This window comes from Mytilus galloprovincialis, chromosome 2, assembly GCF_965363235.1.
Source record: "Mytilus galloprovincialis chromosome 2, xbMytGall1.hap1.1, whole genome shotgun sequence".
In the NCBI taxonomy this organism is placed as follows: domain Eukaryota; kingdom Metazoa; phylum Mollusca; class Bivalvia; order Mytilida; family Mytilidae; genus Mytilus; species Mytilus galloprovincialis.
Window position 1 is genome coordinate 107,960,679 of NC_134839.1, and position 25,819 is coordinate 107,986,497.

Consider the following 25,819-nt stretch of genomic DNA (forward strand, 5'->3'; position numbering starts at 1 on the left):
ATATCCGGACATAATATCCTGCATGTGATTAGAGGTATAATTGACGGGAAAATCGATTTGTTAAGCAGACATGTACTTGAAATTATTGATACCATATATAAAACATATAACGTACTATATATTAGTACTTACATTTTGTTATGGTTGTGTATATCAAGTTGCGTTAATTCGATGTTTTACTATAGATTTTTGATTTTGACTTAAATTGATACTTGAAGGATATATTATTTTTTAGAGTTTGTTCTTATGTTGTACCAACTTTCAAGAAAGGACCGAAACTCATACACTCGGCAATAAATTCGGTCCTTGCTTGTTTGTCAATTCGGGACCTGTTATAGCTGACTATATGTCAAATATGTGTATAAATGTGAAACTCTCTGAGGGTTTCATAGCTCTAGAGATACTTGAAACAATTTATTCGGCCTAATTTATTTGACAGAAGAAAGAAAAAATAATGTTCAGAATTAACGGTAAATTATACCATTTTATTTCTTTATTTCCTTTCATATAGTCCAGTCTGTTGCGTGACCCATACAACAAATACTGTTCACGGGCCAGTTTTCCTATTTTTATAATCTGCAGAAACTGTTATGTATAGCACCGTGTATAGCCTCGGAACGCCACATTCGGGGCGTCGGCTATGTTTACACGGTGTGGCGGTTTTGAAGCGAAGAAAAACGATCGTGGTAAGTTCAAGTATCAAAGGCTAGTTTTGAAAATTGTTTGTTCAAAATAATAACCAATTGCCATCTTCTTAGTTTAGATTTATTGATTTTAAGGATGTGCTTGTGAAATTAACAAAAAAAAATAAAGATTTTAAAATTGATAGTATGAATGGAAAGAGCATCAAGGATGGAACAAAATAAGCTAACAATATTGATAGGTCATGGAGCTCTTTTTCGAGATATTCGAGTTTTTAAAAACGACGGGAAATGGCTGACTCGGCCTTTATGTTACATTTGCAATGGTATTTTTTGGGTCTCAAATCGAGAGAAAAAAAACCCCAACAATCTGCTTAAATTTGGGGAAATGACCTTTTATGAGCTGCATGGGTCATTTTCAAAAAATGTACACTCATGCTAAAATTTGTATTTCTAATGGAAATTTCAGTTGTAATGGTTTAAATGAAAGCTTGTCGGATTTGTGATTCAGAAATTAATAATAAAGATCAATAAACACACCTTACATGAGAGTTTGGATGGGGTTAAATGATTAAAGAATAATGCCCTTAAAAAATGAAGATTAGAGAATAATGGGCCAAAAAAATGAAGATTGCATGCATCCAAATGCTTAATTGGGAAGATTAAGACGTTATAACCTTAAGATGAGTTCAAACAGGATAGACAATTGTAGACAAAAACGTCGTTAAATTTTTTATCTTAACATTTATATGTGCAATAATCTTCCCAATTAAGCATTTGGATGCATGCATGCAGGTGCAATACTGATATCGGTAACAGGATAGACAAATAGGTAACAGGATAGACTTTTATATAGTGATATATCAGACACGTACGTTCCTGTTACCAATGAAATAACCAATAAGTAAACTAACTTATGAGGGATTTACTTGATGTTGGGTTTATTTGAAAGGGTGAAAAAATGCCGAACAATATAAATTGCTATCTTAGGCTTGCATTACTGGTGGTAATTTTTACAACCTTTGAACACCAATTTTTAGAGGCATTTTTCAGTACAACCTGAAAAATTGGCAAATAATCTATTATTTTACAGAATGAATATATATAGAAGTTTATTCTCTTGAAAACCATCTAATTAGCTACGTAAAACAAGCTTAACATTGTATCTAAACCTTTTCTTAATAACCCAAAATTTCAAGGCTTTTGAAAATGGTAACAGGATCATAGACAAAATATTGTACCACCGATCAAAATATGTTTCAAGATATTCTTGTATGAAATCATTAAGATTGCATCTTTTAATATGTTGTTTTTAAAGTACTGTTTGTTTGGGTTTGCTTATGTAGAGGGTTGTTTGAATAAGTAATTTTAATAAATTTTTCAATTTCAAAATTCGACATTTTTTGAAAATGACCCAGCTAATAAAAACTTGGTGTTAGGATCAACCTTTTCGGCTTTTTACGTAATGTTTTTTTTTTAATGTAAATGCATATGAAAATGTATATTCGAGATCGTAAATGATTTGCACATATCTTTTTATTTCAACTCTATAAAAGAGGGACGAAAGATACCAGAGGGAGAGTGACCCGGTGCATAGGGTAGGAGGTTTTATCTGGCTTCGTTCACAAAAGAGTCAATGTAATAGTGCTGAAATTGGCGTTGAATACAAATTAATCAATTTTTCCCCAGTAAAAATCACATTTACACAATACTAATATAAAAAAGAAGATGTGGTATGATTGCCAATAAGACAATATCCACAAAAGACCAAAATGACACAGACATTAACAACTATAGGTCACCGTACGGCTTTCAACAATGAGCAAAGCCCATACCGCATAGTCAGCTATAAACGGCCCCGATAAGACAATGTAAAGACGTTACGCACAGTGTTCGGTTTAGTAATGGTAACGTTACTCGACGTAGTTTTCAATTATTTTCGACCGACTTCTGTACAAAACGTCAAAGCTTTGCACCATTTTTAATACAGCTGGCATTTTTATGTTTAATTACTCATTTAAAAAAATAGACTGTTTACATGACTGATCTTATACTTTTGACAATTAAATAAACTTTATTTACTCATAATCTTAACTTAACGAAAGTGTACATTTCAAATATTTGTCACTGCCCAAGCATGTCAATTGTTGCAAAATGCTTATCCTCTATGATGCTCAGGATTCTAAGTATCTAAGTCTGGGCGTATACATCGCGTGGAAACAGCCAGTACCAAAGTTGTCTAGGGGTTTAAGAGTATAAATGTTATAAACCCGCCTTCATCTGTAGTTTTTGAACTACAGTTAGAGAATAATGTAAAGCCTTTTTATCCGTACTATCAACATCCCAAATGTGTGTCTTTCAAGAAGATTATAAATAATAAAAAAAAAAAATAATCCTCGTTGGGGTCAATGGCAGCAACAGCTACTATATATCTTCTCTTTGCTTGATCTATAATTTCAATTTCATCCTCAGATTTTTAAATGAAAACGGCAGTTTTGAATTTTTCATTTTATTTAAAATTAAAAAGTGATCTACAGCGATTGAATTCGAATAAGTATTTTTCACATGGGTCTGCTTGTCGGATGCGTGGAAATGACTGTTAGTATATATACAACAAACATCCGCACATACATGTTACTAGGTTCCAAAGTCGAAAGGTTCGGTATTATAGAAAACTTATTATTCATCAAAAGCTTCGACGCCTTTAAGATCAGCACACGGTTTACAAAACTTTGATGGAAGTCAAATTTTCTTGTCGATTTATTACCTTTTAAATTATTAAAAATTATCCCCAAAAAAATATATCATTACACAAATGCCAGAGCTCTGGTCAAATGCTAAAAACACAACAATGCTAAACTTTCAGTCAAAGGAAAACAAAATTATAATATATTACGTTACATTGACGTTCCGTGCAAAAAACGTTCAATTTGGACGTGGTAACATTTTGGGGAGACACGGACAACTTGATGGAAATTTATGAAAAATTTAGTATTTCCTTAGCATTGAAGGCTTAAACGACTCTTTACAAAAAAAATCACATTTCGGGAGTATTATTTGTTTCATAGTTCATTTGTCGATCACAAATTTAAAATACCCTTAATTATCATGGTACTGAAAAAATCTTGAACAATGTCTCTATGGTAACATTTAAGGGAGACACGGAAAATACTGAAAAAAATAAAATGAGAGAAGTTATGTAAGAAATAAAAATGTTTTCGTAAAATTCAATAAAATCACATTTTCATGTAAAGGTGGCGAACCCTTTCTATAATTTATGTGTAATATTATAATATCGAAGTCGTTGCTTTCATTTTTGTATACTTGAATTTTCAAATCTTACAGCTCTATGGAATTTCGAAAATGACCGCTAAATTGCGAACTGACATAATATTCACGGTGGGTATGGTTGTCCTGCGAGAGAACGTACTGTGCTGGTGATTTGGTCCTGACGGGTGCTGGTGGGTCCTGATTCTGTGCTGGTGGGTTTGTTTACATTGTATCAGAACGGCAATAAAACGACTGTTTTGTTGCTTAATTTTTCTCTGATGCGTCATAAGTACCATGCAAAGTATATTTCAACAATATAAAATTGCAAAAGTCGTGCAAGTTCGTTAAACGGAATTGTCCTGACGATGTGCTGGTGATAAGAAAAACGGTCCTGGTTCTGTGCTCCTATGTCCTGGTTCTGTGCCTTTATATTTTAGTTAAAAGTGGCAAATATTCAAGATCATTGATGCTGTACTGTTATTGACTACTAGTAATTAACTGTTGTCTGCTTTCTTGAAATTGACATTGTTATGAATCTGTTTACTGTTATTATGAGAGAAAAAAAAAACCTATTTTTTATTCTTTTTAAAATTAACTGTGATTTTATTTATTGGCCTGTTAATGGAACCCTTCTTGCCCCCTTTTAAGATAAGAAAATGTGTTTACGATTTTCGGGATTACGATCATTTTGCAAGATCGCCAAAATACGTTGTAATTTATACAATACTTATATAAAGTAGATGATGTTGTATGTTTGTTGTCAAAGGACAAATTTCCATAAGAAACCAAAGAAAGTATGTGTTAACAACCATACGTCATTGTACGACCTTCAACAATAACCCATAAAATAAAAATGTATAAGGTTTTGTATAAAAATGGAGAGCAAAAATATAGAAGAAAAGACTTTCTGAGCGTTTGAATCATATGTCTTTAGCAGCTTAAAACACATTTGTTTGCGAAAAATTGAGTGCTGACTATAAGAATGACAATAGTATTGCGGGTTTGTTTGTTTTTTTTGTTTTTTTTTTTGGGGGGGGGGGGGGGATGGGGGATAAGTTAGAGCGAGGTTACAGTGAAAGTGTTAAGCTTGGAATAGTTTCCCGTAAGATTTAAAAGTTGTATTTTAAAAGAAAAATGTATCTTACAGCTATTAAGAATCACTTGCTGTATCTGTAAGATTTTTTCAACATATTTTTTTTTGTCTGAACGGTTATCAGGTAATTTTTTTCGAAAGTTCGATAGAACACTAAAAAAATCACTATTTTATGAAAGGGCAGACTAGAATATGTCAGAGAATATGTAAGAGAATGAAGACGAGATAACCTAGAGAACATTAACAAAACTAAGATTTCTTAGCTTTTTCATTTCAAAATTCCAAAATAAATAAATATTTTTGATAAAGAATTACAGGGGAGGAAGTGAACAATGTGTCCTACTTTTCTATATTTAAATATTTTTATGAATAAAAATAAAATGTGCCTTAATTATGATTGAAAATGAGTAAATGGAAAAACAACCAAACTAAAATACACTTTTATTTTAATATTGGTAATATCACTAAGCTTTTAAGTTTTGTGTGTCAAACACACCATCTCTGTAGTAATGACTCCTTATTAAGATATTTCACATCTCCATTTTTTTTCTGCATTTTTTTATATTGTGAATTCTTAGTATTATTATATTAAAATGTAGACTTAATTTATATTTAAAAAAAACTGAATCTAAAGCCAGATAAATCAAACATTTTTGTTTCTATCTATCCGTTTTCAGGACTTTAACAATCAACGTAAACACGCCTGGAAAGTAAAATGCGTACTCGGCTGTCTGTAATCGACCATTTTTAGACACCCTCCTAAAAAAACAAGCCGGGGTGGGGTTCAGAGATGCAAATTAAGTACTTAGATCAATATTTTATGTTTTCGTGTATGGTTTATCACCCCCTCCTGTGGTCTGTCAATTACGAAAATGTGCAAACTGCAATAGTATCAAAACAGCACAGACAATGAATAATAGAGATATAATTTTGTACATATACATGTATCAAGGGATAATAGAGATATAATTTTGTACATATACATGTATCAAGGGGAAACTTCTTGCAAAGCATTATTATTTATAGTTCATTATTGTATTTAGTAGAAAAAGAGAATTTGGTGAAAATAAAATCACTATTTTTGTAGAAAATTCACAGACCTTTGTACAGAGATTTTTGCCTTTTGTTTAGCATGGGATCAACACAAGGGTAAATTATCCTTAAAAATCTATTTAAAAGTATTTGAAACTAACGTTTGCTTTGTTAATTGTGCCTTCAATTTCAAAAATTAAAATATCTCGTAACTTCATACTACTAATTGAGTATAAAACAAATATATAAGTTTAAAAAAGAAATTTTTAAATTAAACACCTAGATTTAACTTTAAAAAGTCATAACAGTTTAAAACAATACAAATCTACACACACAAACAACTGGCTTAATTTCAACTGATTTTCAACCCGAATCGCTATAAGATCATATATAAGCTCAACTGTGTCGAGGGATCGTATGAGGTTCATTTATTGTCTTGGCGTCCGTATTACAATGACCAAATGTTACCAAATGATTTTTCAAGAGTGAATCTAGGAAAAACAATATTCATCAACAAACCAGACCACTGTCTGTTAAAATGTATTCGAGTTTTTAGTTACAGCCGATTCCATTGAGTATGTAGGCAAAGGTTATATCTTTGGTTAGCTTGCTTGTTAGCTAAACCGTGAAGTCATTGTTAGGTAAGGTCTATACCCTCCTTTCGAATTAGCCTGGTCCTACAGACAGAAAGATGTGTCATTTGTCGGACTAGTCTACTCTTAAAGTAGGGTAGTTTACATAACCTAACAATGACTTTTCTGTTCAGCAAGCAAGATAACCAAAGATATTCCCTTTGTCTACACGCTCATTGAAATCGGCTTTAATATTGCAAATGTTCAAGCAATTAGGGCAAAACTTAGCGAGTAAAAAAAATCAAAATGTCTATCTACCTTGCACTTTCAGAAAATTCAGATCAGATAACGAAACTGGGTCCAGCAACATTTATAAGCAATTTAAGATTTTGACCCTCACAGTTTCCATTCACCACAAATATTCTCGTTACAACGAATCAAATACCAGTTGCAGCCTTTTGTTTATCTATTAATATATGTATACGGATAAAGTTATGAAAGGTTGCAGGGTCACCAGGGTGAGGAGTCCATGTCATCTGAAATAAATGCTAAGCATAGATCTAGAAATCGGCAGATAATCATGACATTAAAAAAAACTCTCTTCTTTTCGACTTTTTTCGAACAAATTGACACATAAAATTAATTATATAGTATTTTGGAATTTTTAACTTGTGTTCAATTCATTGGTTACACCTTTTACTAGGATAACAGTCCTGTCAAGTATGAGCTGGGTAAAATATTTCAGAAAAGAAGATGGAAATGTGAAAGTTTCCGTGCGTCAGGTGCAACAGCATACGAACAGCTAACATGTCTCGTCAGGGTGGAAGCTAAAAAGTCCACGAAAATTTGATTTAAAACCTTTATTCGTTCCAACAAAGATATTGAGATTTTGTTGAGGATTTAACCATCTACGACAACAAAATTTCTTTTTTTTTTAGAATTTACAGCTCTTCTATAAATATATGCAAAGCAAACCATTGATTAAATTGCTTGCTATGATTGTTTGGATGTTTGTAAACGTCAGGTTAGTAGTCTGTTTACTATATACTACAATTTGTTTGGAAAATAAACATTAACTTCAATTCCTGTCAGTTTGTATTTGTCCAATCAAATCCCAGTATGTATTGAAACTCCGCCTACCTATTGTTTGAAAACATCCAAGCGAACATAGCAAGCACGTCAATCAAAGTTTTTTTTGCATGCTTTTATAAAAGAGCTGTACTATATAATGCAAGGAAGCGTTTAAGTCTTTCGCAAAAAAATACTATCAATTTCTTTTTGTCCTATTTAAACTTCCGTACCATTTCCTTCCATTCATGATCATTAAATTGAACTGTAAAATATTTCTTGGTACCTTCTTAATTCCTTTATGAGTCTTATGTAAACATAATTATGACAATAACTGTTGTGAGAACAAGATTCACTGCACACTTTTAAAGTTCTGCTTCATCAAACATTAAAATGTGAACTTAAGTTTTGAGACTTTTTTAATCTACACGATTGGATTTTTGTATATGAGAACATGGTTTATCTATTAGTTGAAAATGCGGCTTTGAACTAACTTTCAGTACCTGTAAGCATTCGTTATTCAATAATGTGTGTCTTTGTGTTATTATTTTATGTAATAAATTGTTGTGTTGATACACCACTGTAACAATGAAGGAGGAAATGAGGAGGGTTGGTTGGGTGGAAGTGGGGAGGGGTATGCGGAGCGCTAACAAACATGTCTATGCGGCATTGGCTTTGATCATTGTTGAAGCATCAATGTAAGGGGCATTTAAAATATCTTAATAAAACTATTCTTATTTTAGATACTATATATTGTTATCTGATATTGGACGAAAGATGTTGCCCTTTTATGTAATTATTTAATACAAGTTACGATCATTTCAAAACACATATTAAACAGCCAAATGGATGCACAAGAGCTAAAATAGGAGTCATAGATCCTATTGACAACAATTATCTGCCCAATTTTATTGATTTTGTAACATTTGTTTCAAATATGACCAACTTCTTATCCAAAATCACCAGCACCGTATCAGGACCCACCAGCACAATGACAGGACCCACCAGCACAGTATCAGGACATGAATAAATTGAGAAAATGCTAAATTTTAATAAATTGCAATGTTTTTTCACAAAATAGTTTTGTCGCGTGGATTGCGGTATAGAAAGCGGACTCTATGAGCATTTTTGTTTTATTTTTTCAGTTCGAGATTTTCTGAAAATGAGCATTTCTGTGTTACGCTTACTGAAAAAGTTTAGAGGGTCAACTTTTTAATGGTTTACATATGAACCCATAAGAAACAAAATTGAAAAATCTCAACCGTTTTCTTCCATTTTTTATGAGTGAAAACGTCAAAAATCATTATTTTCGTCTTTGTTTACATTTTTTCATTGATCACCAGCACCCGTCAGGACCAAATCACCAGCACAGTACGTTCTCTCGCAGGACAACCATACCCACCGTGATATTTATCGTGACCGTTTCACATGAATATGATCATATTCACGGTGGGTATGGTTGTCCTGCGAGAGAACGTTCTGTGCTGGTGATTTGGTCCTGTCAGGTGCTGGTGGGTCCTGATTCTGTGCTGGTGGGTTTGTTTACATTGTATCAGAACGGCAATAAAACGACTGTTTTGTTGCTTAATTTTTCTCTGATGCGTCATAAGTACCATGCATAGTATATTACAACAATAATATATTGCAAAAGTCGTGCAAGTTCGTTAAACGGAATTGTCCTGACGCTGTGCTGGTGATAAGAAAAACGGTCCTGGTTCTGTGCCTTTATATTTTAGTTAAAAGTGGCATATATTCAAGATCATTGATGCTGTACTGTTATTGACTAATTAACTGTTGTCAGCTTTCTTGAAATTGACATTGTTGTGAATCTGTTTACTGTTATTATGAGAGAAAAAAATACCCCTATTTTTTATTTTTTTTTAAATTAACTGTAATCTTATTTATTGGCCTATTAATGGAACCCTTCTTGCCCCCTTTTAAGATAAGAAAATATGTTTACGATTTTCGGGATTGCGATCATTTTGCAAGATCACCAAAATACGTTGTAATTTATACAATACTTATATAAAGTAGATGATGTGGTATGTTTGTTGTCAATGGACAAATTTCCATAAGAAACCAAAGGAAGTATGTGTCAACAACCATACGTCATCGTACGACCTTCAACAATAACCCATAAAATAAAAATGTAAAAGGTTTTGCATAAAAATGGAGAGCAAAAATATAGAACAAAGGACTTTCTGAGCGTTTGAATCATACGTCTTTAGCAGCTTAAAACACATTTGTTTGTGAACAATTAAGTGCTGACTATAAGAATGACAATAGTATTGCGGGTTTGTTTGTTTGGGTTTTTTTTTTGGGGGGGGGAGGGATGGGGGATAAGTTAGAGCGAGGTTAGAGTGAGAGTTTTAAGCTTGGAATAGTTTCCCGTAAGATTTAAAAGTTGTATTTTAAAAGAAAAATGTATCTTATAGCTATTAAGAATCACTTGCTGTATCTGTAAGATTTTTGCAACATATTTTTTTTGTCTGAACGGTTATCAGGTATTTTTTTCGAAAGTTCGATAGAACACTAAAAAAAAATTCACTATTTTATGAAAGGGCAGACTAGAATATGTCAATTTCAAAAATTAAAATATCCCGTAGCTTCATACTACCAATTGAGTATAAAACAAGTATATAAGTTTAAAAAATAAATTCTTAGATTAAACACCTACATTTAACTTTAAAAGGTCGTAACAGTTTAAAACAATACAAATCTACACACACAAAAAACTGGCCTAGTTTCAACTGGTTATCAACCCGAATCGCTATAAGATCATATCTAAGCTCACCTGTGTCGAGGGGTCGTGTGAGATTCATGTATTGTCTTGGCGTCCGCAATTACAAAAAGATCTTTTCTGACATTACTTGACCAAATGTTACCAAATGATTTTTCAAGAGTGAATCTAGGAAAAACAATATTCATCAACAAACATGACCACTGTCTGTTAAAATGTATTAGAGTTTTTAGTTACAGCCGATTCCATTGAGTATGTAGGCAAAGGTAATATTTTTGGTTAGCTTGCTTATTAGCTAAACCGTGAAGTCATTGTTAGGTAATGTATACTTCCCTCCTTTCGAAGTAGCCTGGTCCTACAGACAGAAAGATGTGTCATTTATCTGACTAGTCTACTCTTAAAGTAGGGTAGTTTACATAATCTAACAATGACTTTTCTGTTCAGCAAGCAAGATAACCAAAGATATTCCCTTTGACTACACACTCATTGAAATCGGCTTTAATATTGCACAAGTTCAAGCAATTAGGGCAAAACTTACCGAGTAAAAAAATCCAAAAGGCCAATGTCTATCTACCTTGCACATTTCAGAAAATTCAGATCAGATAACGAAACTGGGTCCAGCAACATTTATAAGCAATTTAAGATTTTTACCCTCACAGTTTCCATTCACCACAAATATTCTCGTTACAACGAATCATTTTAAATACAAAAATACCTGTTGCAGCCTTTTGTTTATCTATTAATATATGTATACGGATAAAGTTATGAAAGGCAGCAGGATCACCAGGGTGAGGAGTCCATGTCATCTGAAACAAATGCTAAGCATAGATCTAGAAAGCGACAGATAATCATGACATTAAAAAAACTCTCTTCTTTTCGACTTTTTTCGAACAAATTGACACATAAAATGGATTATATAGTATTGTGGAATTTTAAACTTGTGTTCAATTCATTGGTTACACCTTTTACTAGGATAACAATCCTGTCAAGTATGAGCTGGGTAAAATATTTCAGAAAAGAAGATGGAAATGTGAAAGTTTTCGTGCGTCAGGTGCAACAGCATACGAACAGCTAACATGCCTCGTCAGGGTGGAAGCTAAAAAGTCCACGAAAATTTGATTTAAAACCTTTATTCGTTCCAACAGAGTTATTGAGATTTTGTTGAGGATTTAACCATCTACGACAACAAGAATTTTTTTTTTTTAGAATTTACAGCTCTTCTATTAATATATACAAATCAAACCATTGATAAAATTGCTTGCTATGATTGTTTGGATGTTTGTAAACGACAGGTAAGCAGTCTGTTTACTATATACTAAAATTTGTTTGGACAATAAACATTAACTTCAATTCCTGTCAGTTTGTATTTGTCCAATCAAATCCCAGTATGTATTGAAACTCCGCCTACCTATTGTTTGAAAACATCCAAGCAAACATAGCAAGCAAGTCAATCAAAGTTGTTTTTTTTTTGCATGCTTTTATAGAAGAGCTGTACTATATGATGCAAAGAAGCGTTTAAGTCTTTCGTCAAAAAAATACTATCAATTTCTTTTTGTCCTATGTAAACTTCCGTACCATTTCCTTCCATTCATGATCATTAAATTGAACTGTAAAATATTTCTTGGTACCTTCTTAATTCCTTCATAAGTCTTATGTAAACATAATAATGACAATAACTGTTGTGAGCACAAGATTCACTGCACACTTTTAAAGTTCTGCTTCATCAAACATTAAAATGTGAACTTAAGTTTTAAGGATTATGTACCCTTGTGTTGCTTCAATGCTAAACATACGGAAATTTTATAGAAAATCCACAGCCTTCATCCTTCTTCTATCATATTTGGCAATCTGATGACCGATAGATATAGGATTATTGCATGCAGTGCTAGCATTGATTTCCTTAAAACAAGTTTATTAATGTAGTTATTGGTTAGAACAAATAAAAATATGGACCAAATCAAGTACACCTTTTAGGGTGCGCTCGACTTTAGTTACTCTGCACGAGGTATTTTGGAATTTAGAGGTTGGTTAGAACTTTTTGTAAAAAATAAACACTAGCACATTATAGAAAAGCAAGTGAGTAATCTATGTTTCAAATTTTATAACAAAAATCTCTTTATTAAAGGCTGTGGATTTTCTATAAAAATCTTGGTTTATTTGCCACAAAGTACTCTTTTTCTATTGAATGTAATGCAACAGTAAATAATAATGCTTTGCATCAAGTTTCCCCCTTGTATATGTTCAAAATGGCCTGTCTCTATTATTCATTATATCTGTAGTTTTGATACAATTGATGCTTAAAAAATTCGTACAAAAATGGCTACAGAAGGGTACTTAAACCTTAAGACTTTTTTAATCGACACGATTAGGATTTTTGTATATGAGAACATGGTTTATCTATTAGTTGAAAATGCGGCTTTGAACTAGCTTTCAGTATCTGCGAGCATTCGTTGTTCAATAATGTGTTTCTTTGTGTTATTATTTTATGTGATAAATTGTTGTGTTGGTACACCACTGTAACAATGAAGGAGGAAATGAGGAGGGTTGGTTGGGTGGAAGTGGGGAGGGGTATGCGGAGCGCTAACAAACATGTCTATGCGGCATGGGCTTTGATCATTGTTGAAGCATTAATGTAAGGGGCATTTAATATCTTAATAAAACTATTCTTATTTTAGATACTATATATTGTTATCTGATATTGGACGACAGATGTTGCCCTTTTATGTAATTATGTAATACAAGTTACGATCATTTGAAAACACATATTAAACAGCCAAATGGATGCACAAGAGCTTAAATAGGAGTCATAGTTCCTATTGACAACAATTATCTGCCCAATTTTATTGATTTTGTAACATTTGTTTCAAATATGACCAACTTCTTATCCGAAATCACCAGCACCGTATCAGGACCCACCAGCACAATGACAGGACCCAACAGCACAGTATCAGGACATGAATAAATTGAGAAAATGCTAAATTTTAATAAATTGCAATGTTTTTCACAAAATAGTTTTGTCGTGTGGATTGCGGTGTAGAAAGCGGACTCTATGAGCATTTTTGTTTTATTTTTTCAGTGCTAGATTTTCTGAAAATGAGCATTTTTGTGTTACGCTTACTGAAACAGTTTAGAGAGTCAACTTTTTAATGGTTTACATATGAACCCATAAGAAACAAAATTGAAAAATCTCAACTGTTTTCTTCCATTTTTTACTGAGTGAAAACGTCAAAAATCATCATTTTCGTCTTTGTTTACATTTTTTCATTGATCACCAGCACCCGTCAGGACCGAATCAACAGCACAGAACGTTCTCTCGCAGGACAACCATACCCACCGTGATATTATATCCCACCTGTACAAATTTCATAGAATTCCATTAAGTAGTTAGTATTTTTTCTTCGTTTATATTTGGATGGTTAGTAATTGTTGTTACGTCTTACACGGCAAAAATGGCATTGTGAACACTGATTTTTTGCTTAATTATGTAATAATACATAAAAAAAATAATTTTTAAATCAGGTTTATTTAATTTTGATTCAAATAATGAATCAAGACAAGTATTTATTTAATAAAACGCAGAATAGATTTTGTTTTTTGTCCTACTCATTCATCAAGAAATGGTCAAATGAAAAATAGACCGAATACCGTGCGTAACGTCAAAAAAATTCAAACGAGAAAACTAACGGCTTTATTTATGGAAAAAAATCAGAAAAAAATGAACGAAAAACAATTATGTAACACATAAAAAAACAACAACCACTGAATTACAGGCTCCTAAGTCAGGACTGAGGTTTTGTGTGTGTAAAACTGAATACTCCTTGCTTTCATTAGGAAAGTTATACCAGTGAATGCAATTACAACCGGGTTATCAAATTATGAGTGATCATGAGTTCCCGGGCCTTTCGTGTGGTGGTTATGTAACAATTTTTTCACGGGCGGTTTTGGTTGGGAATTAGTATCGGTCCACTCGATTAAGTTCAAATATTTATTTTGAGTGTATACGAGTCGGGACTCATTGATGATCGGTCAATGTCGACACGAATTCCTCTGGAACCATCTTTCGGTTGTCCTCTGACGAGGTTGTACTTTTAGTAGTATTTTACAGAATACCCGCAAGTCGTCCTCTTCCTCTAGATTATTGTGATGACCAGGACAATCCCATGACTTTTTAATGTACCCCCTTTTTTTGCATGGTACTGTTATAAAACATAGTTTTTGTTTAATTTATTTACGACTTTTAAAAATGGGACATTTAGAAACATTCTTGTATGATCTTGTGTTAGAAAACGTTCAACTAAAATACGTTAGTTAGTAAAAGTATTTTATTTAAATTAAATCATCCTAATATCATATTCGAAACCGCTTTAAGAGTGGACTATGTAGTGGATGGATATTGCCAGGGGAGTTCACTGCATGGCACCTGGACAATTTTGGGGAATGATAACTGCTCAGCAGGCGCGAAATCATCCGTCACTTAGGATTAGATTATTCCATTTATGATGGGATGGTGGTGGTTTGTTATTTCAAAACTAGTAAATATGGAGGTTCAAAAATAAAAAGGATATTCAAATATCATGATTATTGCATAAATTTTGTCATGATTATTTTTACAAAGTTCAACAGTTTTCCTTTTTTACGTATTTTAGACATACTAAAATGTTCTGAATGACACATCGCCCCTCTTTTAGTTTGGAATATTCCAAAAACTTTTCTTGCACACATTGATTAGATTCGGCTGCAGATCATCGGCTGTTGTTGACTTAGAATCAACTTGGAAAAGTTAAAAGATCACAGAAAATGGTAAGATTTCACTTATAAATAACCTTGATTCATATATATTGTGATTTATAGAATTCATTGGTGTGGTACTTTAATTCAAGAAAAAGTGTAATTTTCCTTGAAAATGAAGATTTACACATTGGAATGTCGTTTATTTTTAACATGGTAATCGTTGAGTGTCAAGAATCTGGATGCTCAGAGAGTTTTTTTCTCGACAAAAAACCTTTATTTCCTGACATAGAAGTGATAGTCTATATATCCGATGTTATTATTTATTACATGGTTTCTAAATGACAGCTACTGTGCATGCTCTCTTTCATATTTTTATGATCAAACGCTTATGACAAGCCCTGTGATTAGAAATATATAGAATATAGTAGCAAACCATTATATTACACCAGACTATGGTTTATTGGCTATTTAGGACAAACTATTGAATTGTGTTGCCTTGTACAGCCTTGGAACCCCTGGTCCAAATAATTGTGACCTGTCAAGGCTATTTTATTTTTTTTTCTGGGATGCCTTTCTTAATATAAAATAGCCTTGCCAGACGCAAGGAGGTACAACTAACATATGTCCTTGCCGTAAGTTGTGATTAAATTTATTTGGACTAGAACTCCCCCCTCAAATGAGGTATATCCCTTAAACAACTTTACGAGGGCCTGTCCCTCAGACAAGGGGTCATTTTGCTGTTGTAGAAAAAGAAAAAATAAGCTTTTATAACTTTAAGGGGGGGGCGAATTTTCAAAATATTGAATATTTGGAACTTTTCTGAAACAGAGATTCACTTATTTTTAATAAGATAGAACTTAAAATAAGTCCGGGATATTATAAATTTCTTGGACATGTTTTGACCATATCATATGCATATAAACCAGATGCATGTGTAATTCTTTGGGGAAAGTTTCTTCAAATAATATATTAAATTATATAAATAAAAAGTGTTTTTTACAACAAAATTTTTATCACTTGAAATATACCCCATTACATTAAGGGGTTACCCTTCATTTCAGGGTTGTTCCCAACCGGTTGACTGTTGTACAAATTGAATAGAATAGAATGGAATATTTTCATTCACCAAATAATGTCAATTTGGGGTCCCTGTTTTTTGAAAATAACATGTTATAACATGATACATGTGATATATCTGTTCAATATAATCGTGTTGTAATATTCGTGAAATTTCTTAAATAATTGATCCAGATTGTCTGATAGGGTTTGGTCATTGGACCACTGCACATTTCTGACACACCCCAAAAGACCACCAACCGCAAGGAAAACAGGATTTTTGCAGAATAAAATGATGAGATTGATTTTGAATTTAGAAGTAAAAGTTTTCATTTTTGTTGAGCCTTAGACTAAAGTGCCAGTGTCAACAAATATTCACTCTGTGGTTTATAAAGTATTTCAATTTTTAATAACTTTCTTAAACTATCCCAAACTTAGACAGAGGTAGCACTCCACAGTTAGGTGTGTATTTTTCAAATATGAGTGCTAGTGTGCAATAAAATTCATTTTTGGATAGCTGAGTATCAAAATAGCAGTCTTCACGACGAGTGGCAGCCCGGGCGGCCCAGGCTGGTAAAATTGCTCTCGGGCCTGTAAAAATCAGACCTACAGGCCAACAGAATCTAAGGCCAAAAAAAAAAATATGTGTGTTTCCTGTTGCATGCCCCAAAAAATTAGGGTCGGTAGGTAGGTATTTTTTTTTTTTTTTTTTTTTTTTTTTTTTTTACTGGCCTGCTTTGGTTGTTTTTTGTGTAGAATTAGAAAAAGGGGCTATTATACTTTTTTTCTCGTTCCTGTGTGGACACTCATCGATTGTTATTGATAACACACTTTGACTGATGGCCATAGCAGAAGACATGCCGTTGTTTGACTTCAATCTGTATCACACAAATGCTTACTGTATTAAAATTTTATTTGAAATCAAACGTTTAAAAGATGCCATTCAAAGGCTATACTAAACAAAAACCGTTTCTGGAAAAAAACGAAAAAAATCCGGATTTTTTTTTTTTTTTTTCCGGGAAAAAAAAGTTAGGGTCGGCGCCAAAAAATTAGGGTCGGTCGGGCGACCGGAAACGCACCTATTTTTTTTTTTGGCCTAACTAAAAATTTTCAAAAATTGAGCTGCGGGCCTGTAGATTTAGCAGTTCAGCGTGAAGACTGAAATAGCCTTCGTATTGGGTAACAGGGTTTATATGAACATCAAGGTTATGTTATAATGTATGTAATATAGGCTGTTTTCTGTATAACAGTCCGTATTTGCATGTCCATACCATACATTGGTCTGGCAATTATCAATGTTTTTTTCCAACTTTTTATCGCACGAACTTTGTGATTAGATTTTACGAAAAAATGAGGTGAAAGACACCCATTTTTAAGCAGTTAAGCTGCTTTATGCGAGCACCCTAGATTTATGTTCTACCCAATAAATGCTGAAATATGTGCCACTTTTATTATCTGGCTGACTATCATGTTATTTATAACTAATTGGACACTTTTGTCATACTTTTTATTCTGGAATATAAAAAATACTATCATAAAAACATTAAATGGTCGTCAATTTTCCCAAAAGTTTTGAAGTTGCACATCGGAAGTAGTGCTCGATAGAAATCCTTCTATAGTTTATTATCCCCTGTGCTGTTGGCTAAGATGCCAAAGAACAATTATATGAAATATTTGGTCGCCAAAAATCTATAAAGATGAGTCGTTTACATTTCCCAAATGGCAAAAGTCGTAGGAATATTGTTTGTCATCGATACGTATTACATACGTCAGTAATCTATTAATAAGTTGGCGGCAATTTCAAATTACATAGAAGACGAAATTTACGTACCTTTTAAATTGAGAGGATTCTGATGATCAGGGCTTTCGGTGGCTTCAAGTGCCGACTACTTCACTGACAAAAATATAAATTCAAAAAGATAAAAAATATCTTTTTCAAATGTTTACAGGCAGCCGAGAGACATGTTGTCGCAAAGTCGCGGTCACGATAAGGCTTAAATTAAAATATTGTTTGTTTGCAGTTTACCGACCGACCCTTGAAAATCCTCCCGACTGTGAAAATTTTATTGCTTTAAATTTGAAGAAATTTTTTTTAATACTTCTATTGACGCGATCCGGAACTTTGGGTCCTTTCCGAAATGATTTAAAATCTGGGTCAATTACGCATTTCAAGTTCGGTTTTTCTTAGCTTCCCGTCAAGCGTTCATGTGACCATTTAATGATAAAGCACATGGACATTGTTTACAGGTATCCATGAAGTCACGGAGGAGTACTTTACGCTGTCATCTCTTTTTAAGACAGATAACAAACAAAAAAGTTTATTAGTAAACTGTTTATACAGATTCAGGCACATGTAATGATGTGTGATGATATCATTGACGATGATGCAGTGGATATTCATAACTGACACGATAACCATTCTGTCTCAAACAAATCGGGTACAGAATCTGTGGAGCCTGACTTTATGGAACCAATTTCAGTGGTTAAATAATTCGACAGCAGCTTGAAGTATGGCATATTTTCTACAAATCGTTGTGAAGACGACAAAGATAAAACCACTCCTCCTTGACTTTAATCTTCATGGATATCTGTAAACACGCCTGTACGGAGGAAGGGCTCATTTGAAATGTTAATGGATATAGATCATGCCAAATCAATAAGAAGCAACCCTAACTACACAAAGATGTAGAGAAAATGAATGGTTAGCTTGAAAAATAAATATACTCTATATTAAATCTATCTTCGATTGCAATGAGTATGCTCCTTTAGGATAAGGGGGGCTGCCCCACTCATTACAATTATTCTCTTTCTTACAATATAAATATATCCAAACTGTGTGGCCTGTGTGAAAACATGTCCTTAGCAGTGGCGGATCCAGAAATTTTCATAAGTTGGGCCCACTGACTGACCTAAGAGGAAATAATAATAATAATGAAATAATCGTAGAAAACTTAGCAGAGTTAAGAAAACATGCTGATTGAAGGAGGTATATGACATATCGTCACTTCGGATTGAAAACATAGCTGTTCGACTGGGTTTAGGTTATTTGAAAGAATCTACTGGTTTTTGGAATATTCTATATTACTATATCGCTTTGAAAAAACAAAACAGGTTTACTTTTGGGAACAGTCTTCGTTAATATCGCGGGGGGGGGGGGGGAAAGGGTACAAATGGGATTTTTTTTTTACAGTCGCCAGCTGGGCGATCAGGATGACTTAATGTATTCGCCCAGCCGAAAATCTGGTCGCCATGGGTGACTGGGCGAGCGTTAAGTTTATTCCCTGTTACACTGTTTGAAAATTATGTATTAAGATATGATGATTGTCTTGATGTGTAGCTGTAAATTAATTTTTAGAAGTTACTGTTTATTAATATTACTATTAATTTTAATGATGACTGTATGTCATTTTATATTTTACAGCGGATTCCATTGAGTGTGTAGCGAAAGGTAATATCTTTGGTTAGCTTGCTTGTTAGCTGAACCGTGAAGTCATTATTTGGTCAGGTATACTACCCTCCTTTCGAAGAAGCATAGTCCAACAGATAGATCGATTGGTTTTCTGTCGATCTAGTTTATTTCTAAAGTAGATTGGTTTACCTAACCTAACAATGACTTCATGGTTCGGCTAACAAGCAAGCTAACTAAAGAAATTACCTTTGGCTACACACTCCATGGAATCCGCTGTAATATTTTATGAGATATTTAAATGAGTAGTTATTGTTGCCCCACTCTATTAGAAATTTGAATTGAGATTATTTTTATGCAGTTAAGCTGCATTATGCGAGCACCCTGGATTTGTGTTCTACCCAATAAATCCTGAAATACTTGCCATTGTTATTATCTAGTTTGTTACTGTGTTATATATAACTAATTTAACACTTTTTTAATACTTTTTATTCTGGATTACAAAAAAAATGACCAGAAAAACCTTAAATGATCGTCGATTTATCCAAAAGTTTTAAAGTTACACATAGGAAGTAGTGCTTATTAAAAATCCTTGTGTAGTTCATTATGACTTGTGCTTTTAGCTAAGATGTCAAAGAACAATTATATGAAATATTTAATCGCCGAAAATCTCTTAAGACAAGCAGTTTAGATTTCCCAAATGACAAGAGTCGTAGGAATATTGTTTGTCATCAATACGTAGTACAACTACGTCAGTAGTCTATTATATAATTCAACTGTTCATGCTGTTGGCGGCAATTTCAAATTAGAAAAAGAAATTTTTGTAGCTTTTCAATTTGGAGGCAGGTGTGCAAATAAGGGGTGGTCCGAGACCTTCCACTTTTGCAAGCGGAATTTCGACTAGGATAGTTGGTTTCTAGCTACGCCCGACGTAGTCTCCTTACATTTGAAAGAAAATAAGAAATTACTTTGCAAACCTTTTCACCATGTTCACCAAAGTCTCCAATTAAACGAGCTAAAAAGTTATTTTTATCATTATTATTCATGACGGCGATGTTCATTTTGTTCAACCGCTAGCTTTATACAGAAAATCGCCGACAAATATTGTATAAATTCGAGTAAAATCGTATCTGATTGACAAAAACAACATTGTAAACACATAACAATGGCGGCCGTGAGGACAAAATTTTACAAAATCGGATCCGATTCCGGAAGCGGATAAGGGTAATTCCGGGTTTGACGATCATTTACAAAATAAATCCAAGCAGGTGAAAAAATACATCTATGCATGGTAAATGAATAAAAACACTAGTATTGTAAACCGAAAGATATATGTAAAAGAAAGAAAAAGCAGAAAAATATTTTATTCAGAAACTAAAAATTACTTTTTGATAAATTTTAATTTAAAAATCCAATACAACGTGACAGCTGGGAACAGTATATCTAACAATATACATGTTCATGGTCACAGTCTAAATTTTCTTTATAAATGATAAATGATGATAATGCATGTGAGATGCTTTTAAAGTGTATACATATTACTGCAATTTCGAGGGGTTATTTGTTTTTTTCTCAATTTTGAAGGGTCAATTAAAGTAGCTGAAAGTTTCATTCTTTATTTTCACAAATTATGCAACTATATTATATATACCTTAATGTAAGTAAATCATATGATATATAGGTGGCATTTTTTGGGCCACTCTACCCCCTCCTGTTTGATAACTTGGAAACGGTCGAGGTCCCCACCCCTAAACCATATGAGAGGCAGAACCAGGATTTTAGGTTAGGAGGGGTGCAAACTTAAATTTCGCCGAGCAGAGCGAGGCTAAAAAAAAAATTGAGGTAAAATTTTTCGGAATTTTCTTTATTAAGCCGAGAACAACCCATGCTTTGCAAATTTAAGGGGGTGCAAGCCCGCAACCCTCCCCCGTCTGAATCCGCCCCTGCATATATTCAAGTATAGGACAATATAATAAATAAAAAATGAAATATAGGGGGAGTCCCTGGAGTTACCCCACCCCCTCCTGTTTGAGAACTTGGAAACGGTCGAGATCCACACCCCTTAACCATATATATTCATGTTTGTGACAATATGAAAAATCAATGAAATATAGGAAGAGTCGCTAGGGGTCACCCCACCCCTCCTGTTTTAGAATTTAAAAATGGTCGAGATCCCCATCCCTAAACCATATATTTTCATGTATGGGACAATATAACAAATCAGATAAAGATTGGGGGAGTCCCTGAGGTCACTGTTCACCCTCCTGTTTGAGAAATCGGAAATGGTCAAGATCCTTACCCCTAAACCATATATACTCATGTATGGGACAATATAACAAATCAATTGAAATATAAGGGAAGTCCCTGTGGTCATCCCAACCCTCCTGTTTGAGAACTTGGAAACGGTCGACATCCCCACACCAAAACAATAGATATTCATGTATGGATCAATATAACTAATTAAATGAAATATAGGGGGAGTCCCTTGGGTCACCCTACCCTTCCTGTTTGAGAACTTGGAAACCAATGAGATCCCCACCCCTAAACCATATATATTCATGTATGGGACAAAATAACAAATAAAATGAAATGTAGGGGAAGTCCCTAGGGTCACCCTACCCCCAGTGGGGGATCCAGAAATTTTCATAAGTGGGGCCCACTGACTGACCTAAGAGGGGCCTGCTCCAGTCACGCTTCAGTGATTCCCTATATAAGCTACCAAATTTTTTCCCTAAATCCTCTGCCTACCCCTACCTGTTTGAGAACTTGAAAACCGTTGAGATCCCCACCCCTAAATTATATATATTCATATGTATGGGACAAAATAACAAATCATTTACATTTACTATGGGCAAGTCAGTCAGACCTCATCTTTGATCCCTGTTGTAGTGAACATTTGTCTGATTCGTGTCTCATAACTTTTGTACTATAGAACACAAACTCAGTTTTCTTTCCAGGGAAACCAGTCCATTCATACTATTACATGTTCATACTACGTCAAATTGAACTTCTAGCAGTCAAATAAAACCAAGGTTAACTACCAAGTAGAACAACTGCAATCATTGGGAACTTGTACCACTGCAGACTCACCATGAAAAATATACATTGATATATGCATTGCTTTTGAAACCTTGATAACATATAAATTATTTGCCTTAATAAATAAATCATTAGATAAACATGAATGTAATATATATGACTGTTTAATGTTGAGGCAACATTGCCACAGTTTTCATAATTACAGTTGCCTTGGTTTTTGGTTAACTGCCTTCAGCGCTTACAGCGCTTTGATTTCAATAAGGAAACAGGGGAGGTGAAAAAAATGTGGGAGGGGGTAAGGGGTAGGGGTTTAAATTTCTTCTTCTTTCAGATTTCAGAAATTAAAACAAATGTTTATTCTGAACAACAGCATGTAAAATTTGGTGTCCCCCAAGGTTCTATACTTGGTCCCCTATTGTTTGTACTATTTATAAATGACCTTCCCTTATGCATTGAATATTGTGAAACAGACCTATATGCTGATCACACAACTCTTCATAAATCTGGGAAAAACATAGAAAACATACATGATGATGTTCAAGAAGATTTATACAGGGTTGAAGAGTGGTGTAAAATAAACAACATGTTCATTAATGCAAATAAAACAAAATGTTTGGTTACTGGAACAAAACAGAAACTATCAATTCAGACTTATCAACCAAACTTGATAATAAATTCAAAAGTATTACAAAATTCTTCATGTGAAAAATTATTAGGTGTTAAAATTAACACACTTAACTGGAAAAATCAAATTGACCAAATTTGTGCTAATATATTATCCAGAATATACCTTCTTTCTAAAATAAAGAAATTTTTAGATATAAAACCATATATGAAAACATATTACAATGGGTATATTCTTCCCTTTATTGACTACTGCTGTATTATTTGGGGTGAATGTAAAAATGAAGGGATAACAAGAATTTTAAAACTCCAAAAAAAAGGGCAGCAAGATTAATTCTAGATGCAGATCCTTTACCCCCTCAGCCCCCTTGTTTAAAAAACTTGGTTGATGACAGTTGACAATAGAATAAAATACCACAAATATTTAATTTGATATAAATGTATGCATATGGAAGCACCAATGTACCTAGTTGAACTGTTCAAAAGTTGAAACTGAAATCAGATACCTTAAGTGGTGTCAGTCAAGGTAATCTGATGGTTCCTAAGCCAAAAGCTGAACTTTTTTAGAAATCCTTTGCTTATTCTGGATCAGTATTATGGAAAGTACTACCACACAAAATGCGTAAAGCTCAAAACACTTTTACTTTTAAGGCCAAATAAAAAAGTATGTGTGGTTCCAGATTCTGGGAACGGATAAGGATAATTCTGGGTTTGCCGATTAAATACAATAAGGCCGTTTTTATTTAATAAGTTGGTTTACGGACATCAGCCCAAAAAACTTCGGGTAGGAGGAGGGGAAAAAAATAAATTTAAACTAGATCTTTCCAGTTTTTGTTTTTTTACTTGGTTTACGGATATCAGCCACAAAAAAATAGGGTAGGAGGAAAAAAAAAATAATTTAAACTTGATTGAAAAGACTTATTTATAGTTCTGTAAAACTTGAAAAGCCTTTTGATAATACCTTTTATTCAGCATCTTTTGTAGGTTTTGTGGAATAAATAAATGCGACAACAAAAACACATCACATAGAACAAGTCAATATTAAAAGACAAAGGCAAATCTAAGAGCATATTGCATGTCAACACCTATAAGGACAGAGCATATCAGACAGTATTTAAAAGTATAAACAGAAATTTACTGTCAGGAGCCTGAAATTCAGTGGTTTAATATTGTTTGTTGGTGTGTTACATATTTGTTAATTTTTTTTAGTACATTTTTTTTCATTTAATTAGGCTGTTTGTTTTCTCACGTAAATTGTTTTACATTTGTCATTTTGGGGCCTTTTATAGCTTATGCGGTATGGGCTTTGCTCATTGAAGAAGGCTGTACAGTGATCTATAGTTATTAATTTCTGTGTCATTTGGTCTCTTTATGAAAAATCATCTCATTGGCAAACACATGTATCAACCCTATAAACATACATCTGACAGACAAAGATTTGTATTAAGTGAAATATGCAATTGATGAAAGCAGTATACATGTTTTTAATTATTAAAAACAAATGTAAATTGTTATTTTTTTCTTTTTTGCCCGACTTTGAGGGCATTTCTGGTATTTGGAATGTTTCCTTGGTCCAAACATGATTGGCATATGGGACGAACAATTCCATACTGGCTTGACCTATGGTTTCATGACGAAGGCATTTCACAAATTTTTTGTATGATAATATTGAATTGTTTAGGACGTCCACATCCAGATGGATGTACACTGGTTCATTCATAGTAAACAAACCATGCCCTGATATCGTCTGGTTCCTAAACGGAAGTCAGGGTTTAAGGATGCGCAAACACGTGAACAGCTAACCAGTCACGTTTCCGGTGCACTGGTTCACGATTTTTTAATGCAGTAATAGGAACCAGAATTACGAAACGTAAACACAAAAATACCGTTTAAAATTTTCTTAGTAAATCGATAAATATGAGGTCGGCGGAAATAATTTTTAAGGGCAAATGTGCGTTTATTTTTATTTGAATTAGCGAAAATTCGGGTCGGCAGATCCGTAAACCAACTTATTTAAAAAAAACGGCCTAAATGAATAAAAATCCAAGCAGATCACAAATTTAGCTATGAAATATAAACACTAGAATTGAAAAACCAAAAGATATATGAAAAAGAAAGAAGAAACAGGAAATAATATTTTATACAGAAACTCTAAATTATGTTTAGTTCACAAACATTGTTATTCCTAGAAACTTATTCCTAGAAAAACTCGTATTGTCAAATTCTTGTACAATATTGAAGTACTGAAAACATAGACTATGCAATTTTCAATACATTTTGCAAGAAGTCCTTTTCATCTCAAACTGTGCCACTTTCACTATACATTTTCATAAAAATAATCCTGAAATGAAAAGTTCACATGCACTACCAGTGTTCTATGATTTTAATAAGGAAAGTTGTTATCAAAAATTCACTTTCCAACAAGTTTTATGAACTTTTCCTGAATTTTAGACTATTATAAAAATGTTTTCACAAACTTTGTTATTCCTTTAATTGCATGTATGATCATGTAGTCAGCATGGTCATTGGACAAAATTGAGTTCCAAC

The 25,819-nt window shown here is 33.3% G+C and overlaps 1 protein-coding gene across 1 annotated transcript in view; it reads left to right on the forward strand.

The window, feature by feature from the left end:
• Positions 1-15,117: 15,117 nt before the first annotated feature.
• LOC143065312 (RNA-binding protein 24-like) overlaps positions 15,118-25,819 on the forward strand; it is a 39,278-nt gene continuing 28,576 nt past the window's right edge. Inside the window, exon 1 of the mRNA XM_076238818.1 lies at positions 15,118-15,216. Within this exon, the coding sequence (XP_076094933.1) occupies positions 15,214-15,216 (3 nt within the window). The 5' untranslated portion in view covers positions 15,118-15,213. The remainder of the gene's footprint in view (positions 15,217-25,819) is intronic.